The following is a 21,410-nucleotide window of genomic DNA, read 5'->3' on the forward strand; positions in this document are numbered from 1 at the left end:
CAGAGCCTTCATTCCTTCCAGTACTTCAAGGAGTACAGATAGGACTGAAGATTTTGAATTTCAAAAGCCATCCCTGTTGGGGGTGTAGGTTTCACACAAAATAGAAATACAGTCACGTATCGCTTAACGACAGGGATATGTTCTGAGAAACGCATCGTTGGGTGATTTCATCATTGTGTGAACATCATAGCGTGTACTTACACAAATCTATATGGTATAGCCTACTATACACCTGGGCTATATGGTACTAATCTTATGGGACCACAAAGTACACATAGTACAAAGTTGACCAAAATGTCATTATTCAGAGCATGACTGTAAACAGAGAGGGAGGAGGAAAAATACAACAGCGACAGTGCAGTCAGGAGAAGAAGATAAAGACACAAAATAAAGTAAAATTTGGATTTTTTTGGCATCCTACATTCTCAGGCATCCAGTACTTAAGGAAAACTCAAAACCAAGAAGGGAACTTTAAAAGCCAAAGACCTGAAATCCCCCTCTGCCTGCTGTGTGCAAATGACAACTTATCCTAATGCTCTTCTGGGACAATATTCACAGACACCTTGAGATGCCATTGTCCTCCCCATTTCAAGGACCATCGTCTCCCAGTTCAAAGGAGATGCCACATGTTCAATATCAAGAACTGAGCACACGGGTTAAAGTCAACTAGAAGGTCAACAGTATTACACATGTTGAAATCCTAAACAATATTTTGAATCCTGTCGTGAAGCAAATGGTTTTATTCAGAGTAAGAGAACAAAGTCAAGGAAAAAAGGCTCCTTCAGCTTTTGATTAAATAGCACAAGGTAGATGAGCCAAGAACATTGGCTCTGGAAGCCAGACCACCTGGGCTCAAATGCTAGCTCTGAAATCATAGGTCATTTACTTAGCCTCTCTGAGCCTCAGTTTTTTCATCTGTTAAGTAGGGGAATAATAATAAAAAATAGGATCTCTTATTAGCTATAGTAAAAATGCAGTTATTTTAGTGTTGTTTCGCTTTTTGTAACAAACATTGAACCATGACTGTGTCTTGCATCCTCTCTAAATGCTTTACACATGTCATCCCCCTGAATACTCATATAAACCATTTGTTTATATGAGTGGGTGGGTGCTATTATTTTCCCTATCTAAAGACGAGAGATTAGGTAGCTGGCTTGAGGTTACCCACGTGAGAATGGTGGATTAGAACCCAGGCAGGCCTGAATGATGATGTGCCGTGATGCCCCTCCTCATTCTCAGCCCCGCCGTTTACAGAGTGTTACTGTGAGCAAGTAGAAGCCTGTGGGTGCTGATGGCCAAGAACCTCCGAACATGATCCACTGTCAGTCGGCTCCAGGGCAGAGGAGACCCCTACAAATAACCTTGCTCTCAGAACACTGCTCCACACAGCTGAGTCGATGTGGTTTAATTGCCTACTGTATTTTTTAGTCCAGAAATTCCTGGACTAAAATTTCTGTTAATTCTGTTTGGGAATGTGCAGTGAAATGTTCTGGGGAATGAATACAATGTCTGCTCTGAGAGGTGTGCCTCTGGGGAGCCGTGCTTTCCCAAGGAGAAAGCTGGTTTTCCAAAGTGAGCTGAAACTTCCCGTACCCTGAGGGGTTATTGACAATTTACCCCACGAGTGTTCAGAAATGAGGAAGAAAGTTGGTACAGCAGCCCTGAACAGACAATTTGCTTGCCTGTCTGCATAAAAGAGGAAAAAAGTTTTCACAGGAAACTTTTCTAACATGGTTGAATGTACCACTCCAAAACCAATATTTTTTCCAAAATATTTCAAATGAAGGAATACATTTGGACATGAGGACACTCCCCCCGCCCCCTCCCCAGCCCTCTGCCGTTATTACATGTCATGCTTTTTCCTTACTGTGCTGAAATGGTCTTTCCTTGGTATGACCAGACAGACTTTTAGATGCTGGACTTTGCCAAAGAGATCATCACCACTTATGAAGGATATAAGGGATTCTGGCTAAAAGGACTCAGGTTCAATCAGCTGTTCTCTGGCCAGATGGCTTACTTATTCCTACAATTCTTTCCCCGGGAGTTAAGCCTGCACCTTGGTATTCTTTATAGGGGGGTGGCCTTTAAACTGTTGAACTGACATGTGATGAAACCTACCAAGATGGAAGGAACAAGCAACACTGAGTGTCAGTTTAGGCCGCCCACATTTGTGTAGCTAGAGGAGCAGGTTGATGATTGCTTAGGCTGAGCAACCAGAAGGGGGTGGGGAAAGGTCACGGGGGCAAAGAGCCAGGTGGAATCCCTCAAGAGTCTTCTGAGGTCTCAGTAAAACTGTGGGCTCAACCTTGGGCTCATGATCTGCCCTTGGACCAGCTGGTCCAAAAGAGGAGCCCAGAGAATGGTCTTTCTAAGAACTACTCAACAAGCAAAAACTGCCCTCTCAGGGCACAGGAAAAAGTTAACCTGTTAATGGTTTCTTGAAGCTGAAAACCAGTCCTCAGTCAGAGAAATCAATTATCTTTTATACAAAAGAGCTTCTGGCAGTGGTGTGGGCAGTGGTAAATTATGGGGCCAAAAATTCACCCTGTTGAGAGATCCTGAGGACCAGTTGTAGATGCAGACCATGATGAGTTCAAACCCCAAAGTCCTCAGTGGGTGAACAGGACAGGAACAGAGGCCATATTGAGGAGGCATAAGGTTTGAGAACTAGTGACTCAGAACTGTCATCCCAGAATACCACCCACCACGTTCTACCACAGTCCTTCCTTAGAAAAGGCGTGAAAGTGAAGGGAACAAGGACGAACTCCAATCTCTATTTGCCTCTCATCATTTCTCAACTGCATGTCCTAGAGGACGTGATCTCTTTGGTGAAGTTATCTACAAAAAAATGCCTTTCTGTCTCCTCTGGAAAAGAAAAATGGCCCTGGCATTTATTCTAAGAGGAATTAAAAAACAGTAAGATCAAAAGGAATGTGGGCTAGAGGTAGAGGCTGGATAGAAAAAGAAAAAGGGAAAAAACCAGAACAATATGATTTGAGACCGTCAAAGCAAGAGACTCTGTGGGTGGTCAGGAAGGGAGGTTGCTCAGCCTAAAGGAGAAAGAACGCTGGCTTCTTGGAGCTTTAGATCAAGAATATGACAACAGAGAAGGTGTCCAGATCAAAAGAGTTCTGGAAGATCTGTTTCCCAAGCAAGCAAAGCAGGACCGAGCCTACCCCCAGCACAGATCTCAACTACCCCTGGCTTGAACGCTGACCCATTGCACGTGCTTCTGTTTACTTGCAAGGACAAAGAGATGACCGCCTTTAAGAAGTTACTCTAGTGTGCATCAGTCTTGACATCGGGCAGGAGAAGAGAGAATGGGCAGAAACATTGCTTCCAAGCTACAATCTAAATTGATTTAAAATGATTTTATCTCTTGGCCTTCCTTAATGTAAGCCAAATCCTTTCAGTTGTTTCATGATTGTACTTTGAATTGCATTTTAACCATATTTTCCTAAGAATGAACGTTATGCAACATTGCCCCGAAAGGCATCAGGGATTTTCTTCCCTTTCCCCACATTACAGTTAAGCCATTGTGTAAAGAGCTGTTAGAATTCGAGAGACTTCCAGCTTATGATCACGTTCTACTGACAATCAGGCACAAGCCGCCTCGTAGACCATGAGTCTTGCTCACGACAAGAACTGATTGTCTCTTGTCTGGAATGTCCTCCCTTCCCCGTGATGTTCCCCTCCATCACAGCCATCCCTTGAGGCCCGGCTCCAAGCCCCAGAGCTGAGCAGAGAGAGCTCTGATCACCCATCTAGACACCTCAGCTCCCACCGACTGTGCCACTCACACTGCACTCACTTTCTGCCTTTTTTGGTAGTGATTCGTGCCTGCGCCTGACTACAATTTAAGACTGGTAGCTTCTGGCAGCTGCAGACCGTTACTCACTTTCCTTAGTGTGTATCCACCATAGTGTCCTGCTTCTGAGAAGTGCTGAATAAACGTTAACTGAGTGACTGAATAAACGCATGCGCCTCTCCCCTAAGTGAGTGGCACTCCTGTGATGGAGCTAATATTCTCTCTCTTGTCTTTGAGATTCTCCAGTCTTCCAATGAATATATACCTTCCTAGCACTGAGGAAAATGCATTTATTTTGTGCATCCAATTTTGACAGAACCAAAGTATGGGCTTATAATGTTGTAAATTTTCATCATATATTGCTAATTTCTTCTTTAAAAGAATGTTTCACGCACCAGTAAAAAAAGGGAAGAAAGCTATAGCATAGAGGTGCTCAACAAATAAGTCTTGAGTGAATGAATGAATGAGTGAGTGATAATAGGACACTGGATAAAAACGGAAACAGAAAGAGGAGTAGAAAAAAGATAGATGTGCAGCAGATTTAGAAAAGAAGTAGAAAGAAGGGGGGGGTAAGAGGAAAAGGAGACACAGGCTAATTAAATTCTAAATCAGCAATTCTGGTTTTAATACAAACTTGAACTTGATAATTTATCAAGTAGAGAGGTCAGGCAGTCGGGTGAGAAGAGAACAGATTTTGAAGACAGACATCTGGATTCTGACATTCACTCAGCCACTGTGTGACCTTGGACAAGTGACTCAACCTCTCTGAGCTTCACTATTTTTTTGAAACTTTATTCTGAGGTAATTTTAGATTTACAGAAAAGTCGCAAAAATAGTACAGTGATTTCCTGTATATAGTTCACCCAGATTCTCCTAATGTTAGCATCTTTCATAATCACAGTGCCATTATCCCAACCAGAAAACTAACATTGATACATTAATACTAATTAAACTACATGCCTTATTAGAATTTTACCAGTTTTCCCACTGATATTCTTTTTCTAGTCCAGGATCTAATAGGATCCTACACTGCATTTAGCTGTCTTGTCTCCTCTACTCTTTGACAGTTGCTCAGTCTTTCCTTACCTTTCATGACACTTTTGAAGAGCAGAATGTCCCCAATGTGGGGTCGTCTAATTTTTTTTTCTCATGATTAGATTTAGGTTATGCATTTATTTTTTTGGCAAGAATGCCACAGAGATGATGTCATGTCCTTCTTAGTGCATCATATCAGAAGATACTTGTCAACATGTCTTATTACTGGTCATGCTGAGCTTGAGCACTTGCTTAAGGGGATATCTAATAGGTTTCTCTACTGTTTTATTTTTTCTTTTGTAATTAATAAATATTTTGTGGAGAGATACTCTGAGATTAGGCAAATATCTCGTTTCTCATCATACTTTTGCCCAATACTTTTAGCATTCATCCGTGGTTCTGGCCTGTAACAATTTATTACTGGGGTGTCCTAGTGGGGATTTCCTACTTCCCTCATTCTTTCTACATTTATTAATTGGAATTCTTTTATAAGTAAGAGCTGTACCTTCCCCTCCCCTCCCACTGATTTATTTATTCAATTATTTATTTATATGAGTATGGATTCATGAATATTTATTTTATTCTATGGACCACAATCCAATACTATCATTATTTATTTTGCTGTTTAAGCTTCACTTTCTTCATAATGGTAAGTGCCTTACACAACTGTCAGAAGGATTAAATGGGATTAAAAAATGTGAAAATGGCCAGTCCAGAGCACCTAGTCAATAAATGCTAGCTCCTTTCCTTCCTTTTTGTTTCAGAAAGTAAAGCCATGCTAATTTGGAGGCAAGACATTCTAAATAGGTGAAAATCTGAATTTAAGAATTTTCTTGTAACGTAATGCAGCTTTTCTACCATAAGCTATGTGGAGCAGCTAGAACTTAGTTCTCCCAGCGTTACGTAGTGGAGGTCATTTGGAATCTGCCTGTAACGACTATATAAGACTGATTTTTAATCAGCATACCCATAATTTGTATGAAAATAGATGCTTGAGAATACTTGAAAACAGTCTGTTCTCTTAAGTAGTTTAAGTGTTTTCCCAGAAATCTTGTTTATGTTCTGAAGTTGCTTAGCTAAACTATTTTCAGAGACAGTCCAAAGCACGCCTCAGTCCAGCTGTGGTGCAGCTCATCACTAACTCTGAATTAGTGAACTCACTGGTTCATCTTTGATTCCCAAGGTTATGGTACTGAATGGAAGAAATCCAAGTTTTCTTCCTCCAACATTAATTTACAATTAGATTTTAAAAGTTTAGGCAAGTCACTTGTAAGTTGAGGTAGAATTGAAAACAAAAACAACAACAACAAAGGATGAGGATACAGGCCTAAGGATGTGAGAGTGAGTAGATCTGGAAGTTTAGAATAATTCACCAAATACAGTAAAATCCACTAACAAAGTCACTCAGTTGACTGGAACTTTCATTTTCCACCCTGTTTTTATCAGCAAGGAAAATCAAGAACATCAGGAGATTTATTTTATAAAGCAACTTTGGGGCAGTGTAATTCACAAGCTCTCATGTGGACTCCCAGAGAGTCTGTCTTATTCAATTAGGGGTGGGGCTAGGAATCTGTATTTATCAGGTGCTACAGCCAACCCAAGCCTGAAACAGACAAGAGGCAGGGTCCTGTTCAAAGCCCAGACTCTAGGGCCTGATTGTGTGGGTTGGAATCTCACTGTTGTCATCTACCACCTACATAAACTTGCACAAATGACTTCGTCTCCTCGTGCCTCAGTTTCCCCACTGGTAAGATGGAGCCATTGACAGTCTCTGTCTCTTAGAGTTGTTGTAAGGAACAAATAAGTGGTACATGTAAAATGATTAGCATGACAGGGCCAGACGGAGATCAGCGATCCCCTGGGTAATGGATCTCCCTTTGAGGAGTGGGCTTCAGAACATGTCTAGACACAGAATTGCTTGAGCTCAGCCTCTAACGCTTTCTGCATCCACTAAGCCTCATGGTCACTGACACAGAACTATCATCAGGTTCACGACTGACAGGCTATGGAGGCTGTAAGGAGCTGCTATGGTTAGAAAGTGTTTAAGCAACAAAGGCTGATGGATCCTCTGTCAATCAGAGACATACAGGACCCAGAAGGGGAGCATCTTCTTAGCATTCCAGTAGTTTAAGAGATGACTAAAATAGAAAATTACTATATTCGTGAAGTTCAACCAACCAACAACCAACAAGCGCACAGATTGAGATGATGTGTTTTAATATTCAAGGCAAAAGAAATTAAGTCTAAATGAAATAAAACGTAGAACAGAAAACTCTGGGTGTGGGGTTGTACTATGGTGAGAAATGTTCTTTCAGCCCAAGAACACAGTATCCCCTGACCCCAGCACTGTATGGAAACCTGCCTCTCGTTCCTGTCCCTCATCCTGCTCCAGGTCACAGGCTGTCAGCCATTGGCTCTTTTCCTCCCAGCAAGGCCCGAGACCTCTCACAGTGCCTCCCTCTTAAAAGTGTTCCCAGACTCCAGTCACAACTGTCCTCTTTAGAACTGGCTTCTGGTAAGGTCTCGGAGGCCTTGGAGGAAATTTCTGGGCTGAGGATTTTGACGGGATGCAGAAAGCAGGAGCGTGGTGATTCATCATCCCTCAAGCTCACGGTCCTCCTCGCTCTCCTGACCCAGGTGTGTTGGTGTTTAGTTTTTGCCGAGAAGGCCTGATAAGGGAGGAGGGAGCGGGCTAGACAGATCCCATAGTCAGGGATCATGTTGTCAAAACTCAAAAATGAGACATCTTAATAAAAAATGAAGTCTTAAAAGCACCTGTAGGAACAAGGGGGAGAATATTTGAAAACGGGCCCAGGGAGAACATTTTGGCAAGGGAGGGGAGAAAATGCAGGGCCTGGTTGACCAAAGGGAAAAGGCTTGCGGACTTGGTAGAGATATGGGGCAGAGAAAGGATCAATTAGGCTTCAGGATAGGTTGGTGTGAAGTAAGAGGGAAGATGACAGCGTGTTGTCTATCTGCTTACTTGGAAAGAAAGCAGCCATCATGGAAGTGGCAAGACAGACAGGTAGCTGAGATATCAGGTGTCAGTAACAGACAAACCTAAAAGGAGAAATACACTTAGAAAACATTTACTAGCTTTTCAATTACAAAAACATCCCAAAGTGGCTTCTTACCTCATTAAATCTCATCAGGAGATCTTCAAGGGCATTGTGTTCTCCGTTCTGGGAGGTAAGAATTGATGCTGAGATGGACGCTTTGAGGCAGGGCAGAGACCTCTGGCATTCCGGAGTGCCCAAGTCCCGGGTCAAGAAGCAAAGATAGTCAACTGGCAAGACCCTTCGGTAAATATTCTGCTCCTGCTCCATCAGGATGCTGGCGACCTCTTCTGGGAACTGGATGAGGGGCTGCAGATCAATCAGTTCCTTGCTGATCCCAGCGGAACTTGAAGGGAGGGCACTGGAATTGGCCATAGAGGTGCCCGGTTGGCGTTCTGAAATAAAGAAACAAAAGCCATGGTTACACCAAGGTTGGGATCCTCTACAACAGATGTTTACTTGGGAGCCATTCAGAATCTGACAGGTTTCTTAACCAAAGTTTTTGCTTGCTGAATAGTTCTATATCATCTTCCTCGTTATGGAAACCTTTCTGCTGTCTATCCTGTCTCCCCGTTCCTGCCCCCCAGGGGGTGGGGGAAGTCTTAGTTTCCCATTTTCAGAAGCAGAATTGACACTGCAGAGTAGTAGAAAAGTAAAATGTACCCTTTGCTTCCTCATCCTACAGTGCTAAGCATCAGAGTGAAAAGAAATGCAGGAAGGGGTGGGCACAGCAATTGGAATGGAAGAGGAAAGAAGGCTGCGGGCGGGCATGCACTTGTATAGGCACATTGTTTGTACACATGCAGGAGACGCAGGGAGCCTCTGCATACAAGGGTTCAAAACTGCATGGTCTACTCGCCAACACTCCACCCTCCAAGACTCTGATTCCCCTGAGACCCATGTGCAGGTCTGCAGGGACAGACCCACCTATAAAAGTAAGGAAGGAATAGGTCATAAGGAGATGAATCCAAATAAATAAATAAATAAATCTTATTCCCTGCTCCACAACTGGCAGTACGAAGGTGGCAGTGGGAGAGAAAGTGGTGAGTGCGTTAGCTAGAAGTACCAAGTGCATTCGTAGGCTCAAAATTATTCCCTTAGCTCAGATTCTCTTTATTTTGACTACTCCTCCCCAATCTGTCTCTTAACTTCCTGACTTTAACTCATTCGTTCATTCATGTATCTACTTAACCATTCATCCAACCATTCACTCAAAAAACTTTGAAAATATATGATGAACCCTAGAAAAGAATTTCCCAAAGTGTGATCACTTTTGTGGCCAGCTCAGTTGGGGAAATGTTACATACTCATGTTACAAATTCTCTTCCTGAGAAGACATTATGCACACGGGTACACCGTAAAGGCTCTAAGGGGTCTTACAATAAAGAAATCCATTTACATTACTTAACCCAGTGTTTCTCCAGAGTCATACTTTATACAACACCTACTACACCATTCTGTGTGACCAGTGGAACCACTTCAGGAAATGCTGTTTTGAGGGTCAAACTGCTTTTGCTCTCCATCCAATTCACATCTTTTCCTTCCCAGCCATCCCTCCGTGGCCAGCCCTCCTTCACACTTCTCATAGTACTTCCTGAGGGCACCACATTCTATTTTTCCAGAATTTTTCTTACATTTCTGATTTCTTAAAACACCCTTACCGACCCTTTGGCAGAATAAAACCCATGTGTCTTCTGACAACACCGTATTCCTCACCACTCAGTGTCATCTGGCCTGGACACTGGACAATAGCAAAGTTCATAAGGAAGACTTCCTCAACCTTCAGACCTTAGTATTCTTGACTCTTTTTTGTCTCTATTGGAGAAAAGTTTGGAATCATCACTCCAAGTGCTGTCTCTGTATTATTGAACTCTGAAGTCATCATCTCTGAGTTTGACCTCCTTTTCCCTTCTACTCTTTGTACTAAACGTTTTCTGTCCTTCCACACTTCCAGTTCCTCGCTCTGGGTGCATGGTCAGCATTTTTTTTTTTTTTTTTTTGAGGAAGATTAGCCCTGAGCTAACATCTGCTGCCAATCCTCTTTTTGCTGAGGAAGACTGGCCCTGAGCTAACATCTGTGCCCATCTTCCTCCACTTTATACGTGGGACGACTACCACAGCATGGCTTGCCGAGCGGTGCCATGTCCGTACCCGGGATCTGAACCAGTGAACCCCATGCTGCCGAAGTGGAACATGCAAACTTAACCGCTGCGTCACTGGGCCAGCCCCAAGGTCAGCATTTTAACATGGCACCCACCAACACTCAGGATTCCCTCACAAGTCACCTTGGCATGCACCAGCTGCCCTTCCCAATTGTCAAACCCAGGCAACTCAGCCATCCATCCTTGGCTTCCGGGCCACTATATATATGATGACACTGACAACTATGCTACTTAGTGATGGGACCCTTGCTAATTTGTGTTATCTAACTTCAGCTAGGCCCTCAGGGTGACGTCAAACTTAACATGAATTTATTTATTTTTCCCTAAATAACTCACCGTCTTCTTTACCTCAGCAATGTAGCTTTTCTATTCTTCTCACACACCCAAACCCACTTCTATTTTCCTTACATTTGTTTGGTCATTTCTTAACTTACTACACTGTGGTAATTGCCAAGTGTCAGGAACTCCTTCAATTAGTTCAAATGCTTCTATTTCTTCCATCTTCTCCTCCTTCTCTGAGAATGGTGTGTGCTTTCTCCTCTCCAAGGCCCCCCTAGGTTTGCGATGAAGTCTATTCAATCTGCCTCATGGTTATCTCTGCCTTCAGTCCCTTTCTTTCCACTGACTTTTCTTTGCATACATAAATGTTCAGTTTCCTTTATCCTTAAAACAAATCAATAAAACTTCCCTGCTCCCTTAAACTCCAGATCCTCTCTGCCGTCCCTTCATTGTGTACCTTCTCTAAAGGGTAGTCTACATTCCCTGATTCCTTCCTCTGTAAGCATGGTGACCAGATCTTCTGACCCAAAAATCAGGCCACACAGCCTGTCCAAATTAATAAACCACTAAAGGTGTGGAAGAGAAAAACAGAAACCAGGTCCTGGGGGCTCCTAGTGCTTAGGTCAGCAAGTTGACGCGGCATCTCTATTGATGATCTGGGCTCTGATGTTCTTCTCTCAACTCATCCTCTTCTAAGCAGCCCACCTTGGAAGCCTAGCTCAGGAAAGGTTCTCGGTGGCATTTCCTATTTAATTAAGTGAGTTGCTCCCCTTTTGGAGAAATGCTTTCAGTGACAATCTAAAAAAACACAGTGAGGAGAAAGCTTTCAAGTTTGAGCTACACTGCTCTCCACTGATGCAGCCTGGATTTGTTTTAAATAGATTCTAATAGGGACTTTGTTTTGTCTTCCATATAAAAACCGCAGTATCCAAATAGTCATTTCTCTTTGATTCTAAAAGGCGAGCAGGTGAGTAAGGAGTACAATGATTTATTCTAACCATTTTTACCCATCTTTTAGACCAAACAAACTACCAAAAATTGACGGCAGCAAAAAATGAAGACTACCAAATTATATTTGGTTCTCTCTAAGCTCATATTTGAAAATAATTAAAATAAGGCAGGTGCTCAACTGTAGCCTGCACGACCTCACTCTTCAAATTGCTGAATAGTTTAGAAAGAGACTGGATTTCCTGAAAATTGAGTCAGAACGTGGCCTGATGACAGAGGCAGTTTTTGGATACTGATAACTTATGTACAGTGGAATTAGCCATATATAGAAAGTCTTCCCAGAAGTAACCAACTCTAACACATGATTTCAAAGTACAGCTCTCTGTGAAGGAAATAAAGGCAATTCCCAAATCTTCTGAAACCACTTATCTAAAATGTTGAGATAACATAATACAATATGCAAATAGCATAAGGTAAGATGATATATTGTAAACTTGAGGTATGAATCACATGCTATTACAATGAATGAAGAGTCTAGTGACTGGTGGGAAATAGCAATAAAGGAGACAAAAAAATTGAATAAAAGAAGAAAAAGAAGCCTGGTCAGTGTAACCCTAACAAATGTAGTGGCCCCATGTGTCTCAGTACAAGAGTGACATCACACTCCAAGGAAACACAAATCCGATGTTAGAAACCTTGAAACATAATGCAGACTTTCAGTGTAGGTTTCCTTAAAGCAGGATTATTTAGGGATTTTATATCATGCACCACGAAGAAATATTCCAGAAATTTTCTTGGGACATAATTTTCTGTCCCCCAAATTCCACACTTTTAGCAGTTCTTAAAAATAATTCCCCCTTTCTCTCATTCTGGTTGAACTCTCTTTATCATCTCCTCCTTCCCTTCCCAGGCCACAGTGCCCCAAACTCAGCTGTAAGTCACCAACACATCTTCCTGTCTGCAACATGGGCAACTCGACGGCGGATTAAAGAGCCAGGAACTCTGTGACCTCTGATCCTTCCTCATTATTTGTGGAGCAAAGTTCCCAGAAAACCCACTGGAAACTGTAATTCTTCTCTTGTGAAAAAATTTTTAGAAAGTTTCTGGTGAATAAAATTACTCACCTCACTTACAGTCAATGTCTGCTCTCAGCCCCACGTTCTTCAGTTAATAATTATTCTACAGTAGAACAGGGCTGTATCTCCAGACATGATCACAGCCTAGAAATAGTGACCATGAGACACACTATTTTCAAGGTCCGATGTCCTGCTCAAGCAGTAGCTTCCTGTACTGAGTGCTGTATATGGATTAATTCAGGAGGCAGATAGTATTATGTGAGGCTCACATAAGGTCACGTAAATAGTAAGCCAGGGAGCTGGGATTTGAATCAGAGTCTATTTGACTCCAGAGCTCACGCTTCTGATCACTCAGTGTATTGCCTCATATAGCAACAGAATGGCACATGGGCATTCTGGATTTTAGATGCATCTCAAGTGATTTTAGTTAGTATAAATCAACTTCTTCTGCTTGTTTACATGGAGTGGGCTGATAAAATGAACTCTTCAAACTCCACAGTTAAGGATTTGACCCCAGAGGGTGGACAGTTCCCCTCCTTGGGCAGCCGGGAACCATCACATCAACCACTACATTACAACTACATTAGAATGTAGTGCACAGAAACTTAAAAGTTCCCTCTCTTTTCTTTCTTACCAGTTCATAAGAATGTTCTCAAGCTTTAAACAAGTATTTTCCAAAGGGTATTACACTAAATTTATGCAAAACACATTTCCTTGGTTAATAATTTAGAGACATATTGGGTTAAACAAAGTTAACAAACTTTTTTTAAAAAAATTTTAACTGCAGGACTTCTCAGAGCCTTTAGTAATTCCCACTAGGGGACTATATTATCACAACACACAGCAGCTTTCCTCAACCTCGTTGTCTGTCTCTATATCACTTACCTGGGAATTACAGTCCCTTCAAAACTTTTCTCATCACGCTCAGTGGTTCTCAATGGAGGAATGGAGCCTAAGGTTTTGGTGAGGTTAGTTGGTTTGCAAGGAAGCTTAATCTGTCATGTTGGTGGGACTCTATGGAAAGGTTTAAGGGTGACAGAGACTGTGGCTTATTTAGAAAACTGCAAGTTATTCCTATGGCTGAAGCATATATTAAGAGAGAGAGAGAGCATCACTGTAGCAAACGAGGGAGGAAGCTTCATTTTCCAGAAGGCACTAGAGAACAGATGTGGCTCATGAAGGAACGATGGGGGTATGGGAAACAAAAAACCTACATGTGCAGAAATATCACCCTAGACTTTTGGGTCTCCGGGTGGATCTAGGCAATCACCCTGCCTAGAGGGAGAGGAGTCCGGGAATCCTCCCATGAGGAATGCTGCCCTGAAAGGCATCCTCTCCTGCCATCCCCATAGAGTCCTTTCATTCCTTTCTGGTGATCAGAAAGTCCCTGATCTTGTCTCTAAGCTGCCATTCCCAGGGGCTGTGCACAAACCGTGCAGCCAGAAACAGCCCAGAAAAGCCTCTAAGCCTGGTGAGCATTTTCTCTTGACAGTCGTTTACCCAATGCTCTGGGGTACAGCGCTTTGGGGACCTCCCTCCCCCAGAATCCCGTCCCCCGCTCAGAGTTAGCACTTATGCTAGTTTAGGTCCAAGCCCAACGTAGAGCCTCGGGCTTGGGCTAGGGCCCAGCAAAACGTGCCACTTCCCATTCATTCCTCTTTTTTGCTTTTTGGTCCCTATCAAAATTAAAAGCATTTAGTCTTTCTTGCCATGCCTCAGATGACAATCTAGAATTTATGAAATAATCTCCTGCACAACCTGAGGGAATCGTGACAGGTAGGCATTGCTAATCTTATTTTTTATAAAGCTTGAGTCAAGTTACATGACTTGCCCAAGAATCCAGCTTGTGAACACTCAGCCCTGGAACTGGCAAAAGCTGAGAGAGAAACGGAAGATTCTGGCTCCTGGCCCAGTACTCTGCATCACCCAAGCCAAGGCTGAGTTATCTTGGGTGTGTATGGTGTCCAGAGGCCAGCCTTATTAGCTGCCGATATGTCTGAATGGGTTTAAGAAGGGCTAAGTAGAAACGCATTCGTTCATCTGAGTGCCTTCTACTTGCCAGGCTTTGTTTCAGGCTACACTGATGTTGGGATTTAGCAGAACAAGAAGAGATCCTTGTTCATATAGAACATTCTAGGAGTCGAGACAGATAAACAATAATATAATGTAAGTTGGTGTGGGGGAGATGGTGGAAGGGGTGAAAGTGCAGTATTACAAAGCATATATTAACTAGAATGTTAGCAATTTCTTCAAGTTTTTCTGAAAAAGTTTTCAAAGTTTTACCATCCAGGATGTTCTTGGCTTGGTCATCCGAATCCTTTTCTAGCAACTCAACAATCTCACCTAGCTCTTGCTCCTCACCATTTATTAGTTCTTTGCATCAAGTGACTCATTTAATTCTCACAAAGAACTCTGTAAGGCAAGTGGGATTATCCCCATCCTACAGATGACAAAATAGAGGTCAGAAATGTTAAGCAATTTGCTTAAAGACACCAGCCACTAAGAGATGAGCTGGAACCAAAATCCAGTTCTGCCTCCAAAGGCCCACCCTCTATTATATTCAGCATTTTGAAGGGTCTTCTTCAGAGGAGACAGGTTTCCCTGACTTCCTGCTGAGTCTGTCTGTCTGTCTGTCTCGTTCTCTCTCTCTCTCTATACACACACACACACACACACACACACACACACACACACACATTCCTTCTGAAACTCTATCTTCCATTCTCATTCTCTGTGAGGGGTGGTGAAATGGGCATAAGCTTTCTTGGAAGGTAAAACAAAATTTTAAACATACATACCCTTTGTCCTAGCAATTCCACTTTTAGCAATTTATCCAACAGAAATTCTTCCAAAAACACAAAGTGAGGGAAATTTGCATGTACTGAAATTGAAAATTTTTCATGATAAATTTAGGTAAAAAGAAAGCAAGCTGGAAACAATGGAATATGGTCCTATTGGAAGAAAATGAATTTTATAAATGTGGGTATATGTTTGCATATCTGTCTAGTATACACTGAACTAATAATACTGTTTACATATTGCACAGTTCTGTTTTAACTCTTTTCTAATGTAAGTGTGACAGTATTTCAAAAAAACATATCAAAATGATATCTGAAAAATTTATCCAGAGAACAAAATCTCAAACTTCTCATGAGCACAAACTGGTTGGGCATTTAAGCTGTCCAGATTGTTTCCAATAAATACTACAATATTGCTTTTGAAAAGTTACTTCAAATTACAACTAGGGAAGAAAGCAGGAAAAAATTTGTTGTATCCACTCTATCCATTTTTTCTTTGATTCGAATTAATTTTTTAGACAGTCCCTTTATTTTTTAAAGATAAGCATCAGATTCATCAACTGCACATTTAACAGTCTTCGAGCGCTGCAATTCCAATTATATAAAATAAGACAAGAGAGAAAGGATGTTGATTTCTTTTTATAAAAGATTCAGAGTTGGCTTCAGGGCACTAAATCTCAGGAAGAGTTGAAAATTGCTTTCCAAAGGGGAGTCATGGATTTACAGAAAGGTTAGTTAATTGGTGATTCTTTCTCATTATCTGTTATTGGTTTTCAGAGTAACAAATCGATCTTGCCACAAATGTGTCTGGCCTGTCCTCAATATTACATGAAAAGGATGAGTTCACAAAATCAATGAAGTCCATTATTTCTAAGTCAGTACTTTAAAAAAAAAAGCAATATGCCTCGATTGAGAATTAAGCCATATTCAGATAAAACAGCTTACTGGACTGAAGAGCCTCATAGGAAAACATTTGACAGAATTCCTATTAATAAAAAATAACTTCCGCACTCTGATTTCCAAAAAAAAAAATACGAAAGTATAGAAAATTTAAAGAAGTATAAAGAAGAAAATTAATCAGTAATCTCATAACCAGACATGATTCCTGCTAAGATTTTTGTTGCAGCACTCATGTTTCTTCTATAAATGCATACAAGATTTACAAAATTAGAATCAGAACATATACTTTTTCTACCTTTTTTTAGAAAACATACTCTATGGTGCATAATTCCCCAAATCTAAAACTAGTTTTCTGGGGCCGGCCCCGTGGCCAAGTGGTTAAATTCACGCACTCTGCTACCGCGGGCCAGGGTTTCACCAGCCCAGATCCTGGGTGTGGACCCAGCACCACTCATCAGGCCATGCTGAGGCGGCATCCCACATGCCACAACTAGAAGGATCCACAACTGAAAATACACAACTATGTACTGGGGGCTTTGGGGAGAATAAGGAAAAATAAAATCTTAAAAAAAAATAATAAAACTAGTTTTCTAATATTTTATTTTAATGGCTCTTTAGTAGTCAGTGTTACATTTACCATTTTTTTACCATTATAAATAACACTGTGATAGAGGGCATTGTAAATATATCATTATATGTGATTACTATATTATCTAACGACATTGAAAGAGAAAAATTCTCCACCCACATTGGGAAATTTCCAGAAAGCGGTAGTTTCTTTTCTTTTTGTGGCACATTAAATAACTGTTTTCTCAGTATCTCTCATTGATCATCTATTTCTGATTACTTTGGGTAAACAAAATAAAGTGAGTCAAACTTCATACAGTAAGCTATAATAATGTACTGTGCTGTGTAGAGGAAAATTGCATTAGTGACTCAAAGTTAACAGGAAGGAAACTCTGGAGTGTTGGTGACAATCTAATGCCCTTTACCCAGCAGTACACTCCTGAGGGACGGCTGACCCAGCAGACGTGGACAGTTCTACAACTGAGCCCAGGAAGGCCACCTGAACTCCAGAGTCCAACCGGGCTGAGCTACTTAAACATACACTAATTACCCTTAAGGGATTCTGTGTCTCTATTTTATAATTTTAACCCTCAATTATAATAATCAGAAATTATAATATTATTAAATAAACCACCACTTACTATGTGCTAGGGAATAGCACTGAGCTCTCTACAACGATCTCACTCAGTCCTTGCAACCACTCTATGCAGACGGCATAGCACTGGATGCTGTGATCATCCCCATTTTAGCAGACGGGGACAGAGGTTAAGTAACTTGCTCAATACCACATGAGATTAGCAACGGAACCAGCACCACATCCGTCTGACACTAAAGCCCAGGTTCCCCAAATCACCACCCTCCACTGACTCGAAGGTTTCATTCCTCTTAGTGTCTCTATATACAACTGACAATCAGATGTTTTCTTAGTGATAGGTAAATGAGGCAGGACTTGGACTGAATACTTGAGAGCTGGAAGGAACTACAGGGAGAGTTGGGATGAATTTTCCACGCTTTACAAATCAGGAAGCTATGCATCTGAGAAATCAAAGTTACAGAGCTGATTAGTGGCAAAGCCAGACTAGAACTCAGTGCCCCGACTTCGAGTGCAGAGCATTTCCTCTCTACTCTAATGCCTCCCCTACTTAGGTGTGGTTAGAATCTTAGGTGCTATAAGCTCTTGGGGGGAATCTCCCCCTGAGGGAGAAAGCAGGGAAACCGAGAGTATAATCCCGTGGTTATGAGTGAGGTCTTGGGAGTCAGAGAGATGTGGGATCGCAGCCCAGCTCAATCTGACTTGCTGCATGGTCTTGGGTAAGTTCTCTACAACTATGTCATAGTGATGACAGGGAAATTAAAATGAGAAAATGCACATAAAATGTTTATTACATATTCATCTCTCAGGAGTGAGCCATTTTTATCATCATCAATTTATCATTTGAAAGAGGAAGAAGGAATTCTGGGGCCTTTCATCTTAGAAGCCAGATGGTGAGATTTAGTCATATATCAAACCATTTCAGGCTATGGAAACTTTTGCTTTGTTTTTATAACCTGCAACTTGGACCCTCTGGCGTAGTGTCCACCATAATCAAAAATATTTTAAAGATGCCCAGTGATACCTCATTTATTCATAGGAAAAGAAATATTCATAACATCTTGCCATATATACTACATCCATAATAATGGATTCCCCAATTAAAAAAAAAAGACCCTCCTCCTCTTCCCAGTCTGCTGTTCTTAACTGTGCAGCTCTTCCCCCTATGAAGAGAACAGTCACATCCCTTCCAGCTTGGCATTATCAGCAAACTCCATCAAGATGTCAGAGCAGTCTCAGAGTTAAATCTTTCCAGGCTAAAATATTGCTGAGCTATTTATGTCCCTTCCTTTTTTTTATATTGAGATATAATTCACATACCAGAAAATTCATTTTTGAAAGTGCATAATTCAATGGGTTTTAGTATATTCATAGAGTTGTACAATCATCGCCATAATCAATTTTAGAACCTTTTTATCAGCCCTCTTACACATTAGCACTCATTCTCCATAGCCCCCCTCACATCAGCCCCTGTCAACCACTAATCTACCTTCTACCTCGATAGGGTTGCCTATTTCGTACATTTCATATAACTGAATTATACAATACGTGGCCTTTTGTGTCTGGCTTCTTTCACTTATAATGTTTTCCAGGTTCATCAATGTTATAGTATGAATCAGTACTTCATTTCTTTTTATGGCTGAATAATGTTCCATTTTATATATATAACAAATTTTGTTTGTCTATTCATCAGTTGATGGACATTGGGTTGTTTCCACCTTTTGGCTATCATTAATAATACTATTATGAACATTTCTGCAAAAACTTTTGTGTGAACATATGTTTTCATTTCTCTTGGGTAAATACCTAGGAATGGAACTGCTGGATCATACAGTAATTCTATGTTTAGCATTTTTTTTAAGAATGCCCAAGTTGTTTTCCACAGTAGCTGCACCCATTTCCACTCCCATCAGCAATGTACAGGGCTCCAATTTCTCCAAATCCAGGTCAACGCTTGTTTTCCTTCATTTTTAAAAAAAATTATTTCCATCCTAGTGGGTGTGAAGTGGTGTCTTATGGTTTTGATTTGCATATCCCTAATGCAAACTAATAAGGCTGAGCATCTTCTCACATTCCTATTGGCCATTTGTATATCTTCTTTTGAGAAATATCTATTCAAGTCCTTTGCCCATTTTTGAATTGGGTTGTTTGTTTTTTATTGTTGTTGTTAATTTTATATATACATTGGATATTAATCTCTTATCATATATGTGATTTGCAATATTTTATCCCATTCTGTGGGTTGACTTTTTACTCCATTGATAGTGTTCTTTGATGCACAAAAGTTACAATTTTTTTCATCCTCACAAATAATATTTATTATTCATCTAGGCAGAAGGAAAACAAATCTTCTCATTCTGATAAAATATCTTAAGCAACATTAGGTTGAAGTCTGTATTACCACCTAAGAACACCAGGGCCACACACCTTTAACAAATAAGTTTTTTTTCATTGATGTATGATTGACATACAAAATTCTATTAGTTTTACGTGTACATCATAGTGATTCAATATTTATATACATTACAAAATGATCACCACAATAAGTCTAGTTACAAAGTTCTTACAATATTATTGACTATTATTCCCTATGCTGTACATTACAACACCATGACTTACTTATTAAGGGAATAAGTTTGTCCCTCTAATAAGGAGGAAGTTTGTACCTCTTAATCCTTTAAAAGTTTTAAATTTTGATGAAGTCCAATTTGTCTTTTTTTTCTTTTGTTGCCCGTGCCTTTGGTGTCATATCCAAGAAATCACTGCCAAATCCAATGTCATGAAGCTCCCCTATGTTTCATAGTTCTTAGGTCTTAGACTTAGGTCTTTGATCCATTTTGAGTTAATTTTTGTATAAGGTGTAAAGTAAGAATCCAAATTCATTTTTTCATGTGGATATACAATTTTCCTAGCATTATTGGTCGAAAAGACTGTTCTTTCCTCCACTGAATGGTCTTGGCATCCTTGTCAAAAATTATTTGACCATATATGCGAGGGCTTATGTCTGGGCTCTCTAGTCTATTCCATTGGTCTATGTCTGTCCTTATGCCAATATCACACTGTTTTGACTACTGTAACTTGGCAGTAAGTTTAGAAATTGGAATTGTAAGTCTTCCACTTTATTCTTCCTTTAAAAAATTATTTTGGCAATTCTGAGTCCCTTGAAAGTCCATATGAAATTTAGAATATGAAATTTGTTAATTTCTGCCAAAGTGGACACTGGAATTTTAATAGAGATTGCACTGAATCAGTAGATTGCTTTTGGGAGTAGTGCCATCTTGACAATCTTAAGTCTTTTAACCCATGAATACAGGCCATCTTCCCATTTATTTAGGTCTCTTAAAATTTCTTTCAACAATGTTTTTCAGTTTTTAGTATACAAGTCTTGTATTTCTTTTGTTGAATTTATTCCTCAGTATTTATTATTCTCTTTGATGCTGTTGTATATGGAATTGTTTTCTTAACTTCACTTTTGGATTGTTGTTGGCTAGTGTACGGAAATACAAGTGACTTTGTATTTTGCAACCTTGCTGAACTCATTTGCCAGTTCTACTAGTGTTTTAGTGGATTCCGCAGGATTGCCTACGTATAAGATCATGTTGTCTCTAAGAGAGATAGTTTTTGTTCTTCCTTTCCAATCTGAACGCCTTTTATTTCTTTTCCTTGCCTAATTTCCCTGGCTGGAATCACCAGTACAATGTTAAATGGAAGTGGTAAGAATGGCTACCTGTGTCTGGTTCCTGATTTGAGGTGGAAAGCTTCCAGTCTTCCACCATTACGCATTCTTCTAGCTCTGGGTTTTTCATAGACGCGCTTTATCCGGTTGGAGATATTTGTTTCCATTCCTATCTAGTTGAGTGTTTTTATCCTGAAAGGGTGTTGGATTTTGTCAAATGCTTTTCATGCATTTATTGAGAGGATCATGTGGTGTTATTCATTATTCTATTAATATAGTGTATTACTATGATTGATTTTTGTATGTTTAAGTGTACATTCATTTTTATATTAATATATTACATGTTAAAGGAAGTCTAACTGAGAAGAGTTTTGTACGAGATCAACACACATTTACTGTCTATTTGCAATTCTGGCCCTAACTTGGACCTGTACGTTGGACAAGAACAGATGGCAAACTAGGACGTGACTGTAACCATGACTTCAAATCACAAACACTCTGATATTTTTAAAA

At 40.5% G+C, this 21,410-nt stretch overlaps 1 protein-coding gene across 9 annotated transcripts in view; it reads right to left on the reverse strand.

Annotated features, from left to right (window-relative positions):
- The window catches only part of PLCE1 (phospholipase C epsilon 1), a 294,616-nt gene that overhangs the window by 123,112 nt on the left and 150,094 nt on the right, over positions 1-21,410 (reverse strand). For all 9 annotated transcript variants that reach the window (XM_070609753.1, XM_070609747.1, XM_070609739.1 and 6 more), the window contains one exon: positions 7,978-8,294. In XM_070609753.1, the coding sequence (XP_070465854.1) occupies positions 7,978-8,294 (317 nt within the window). The remainder of the gene's footprint in view (positions 1-7,977; positions 8,295-21,410) is intronic.

Source organism: Equus przewalskii, chromosome 1 (assembly GCF_037783145.1).
Source record: "Equus przewalskii isolate Varuska chromosome 1, EquPr2, whole genome shotgun sequence".
NCBI classification, from domain to species: domain Eukaryota; kingdom Metazoa; phylum Chordata; class Mammalia; order Perissodactyla; family Equidae; genus Equus; species Equus przewalskii.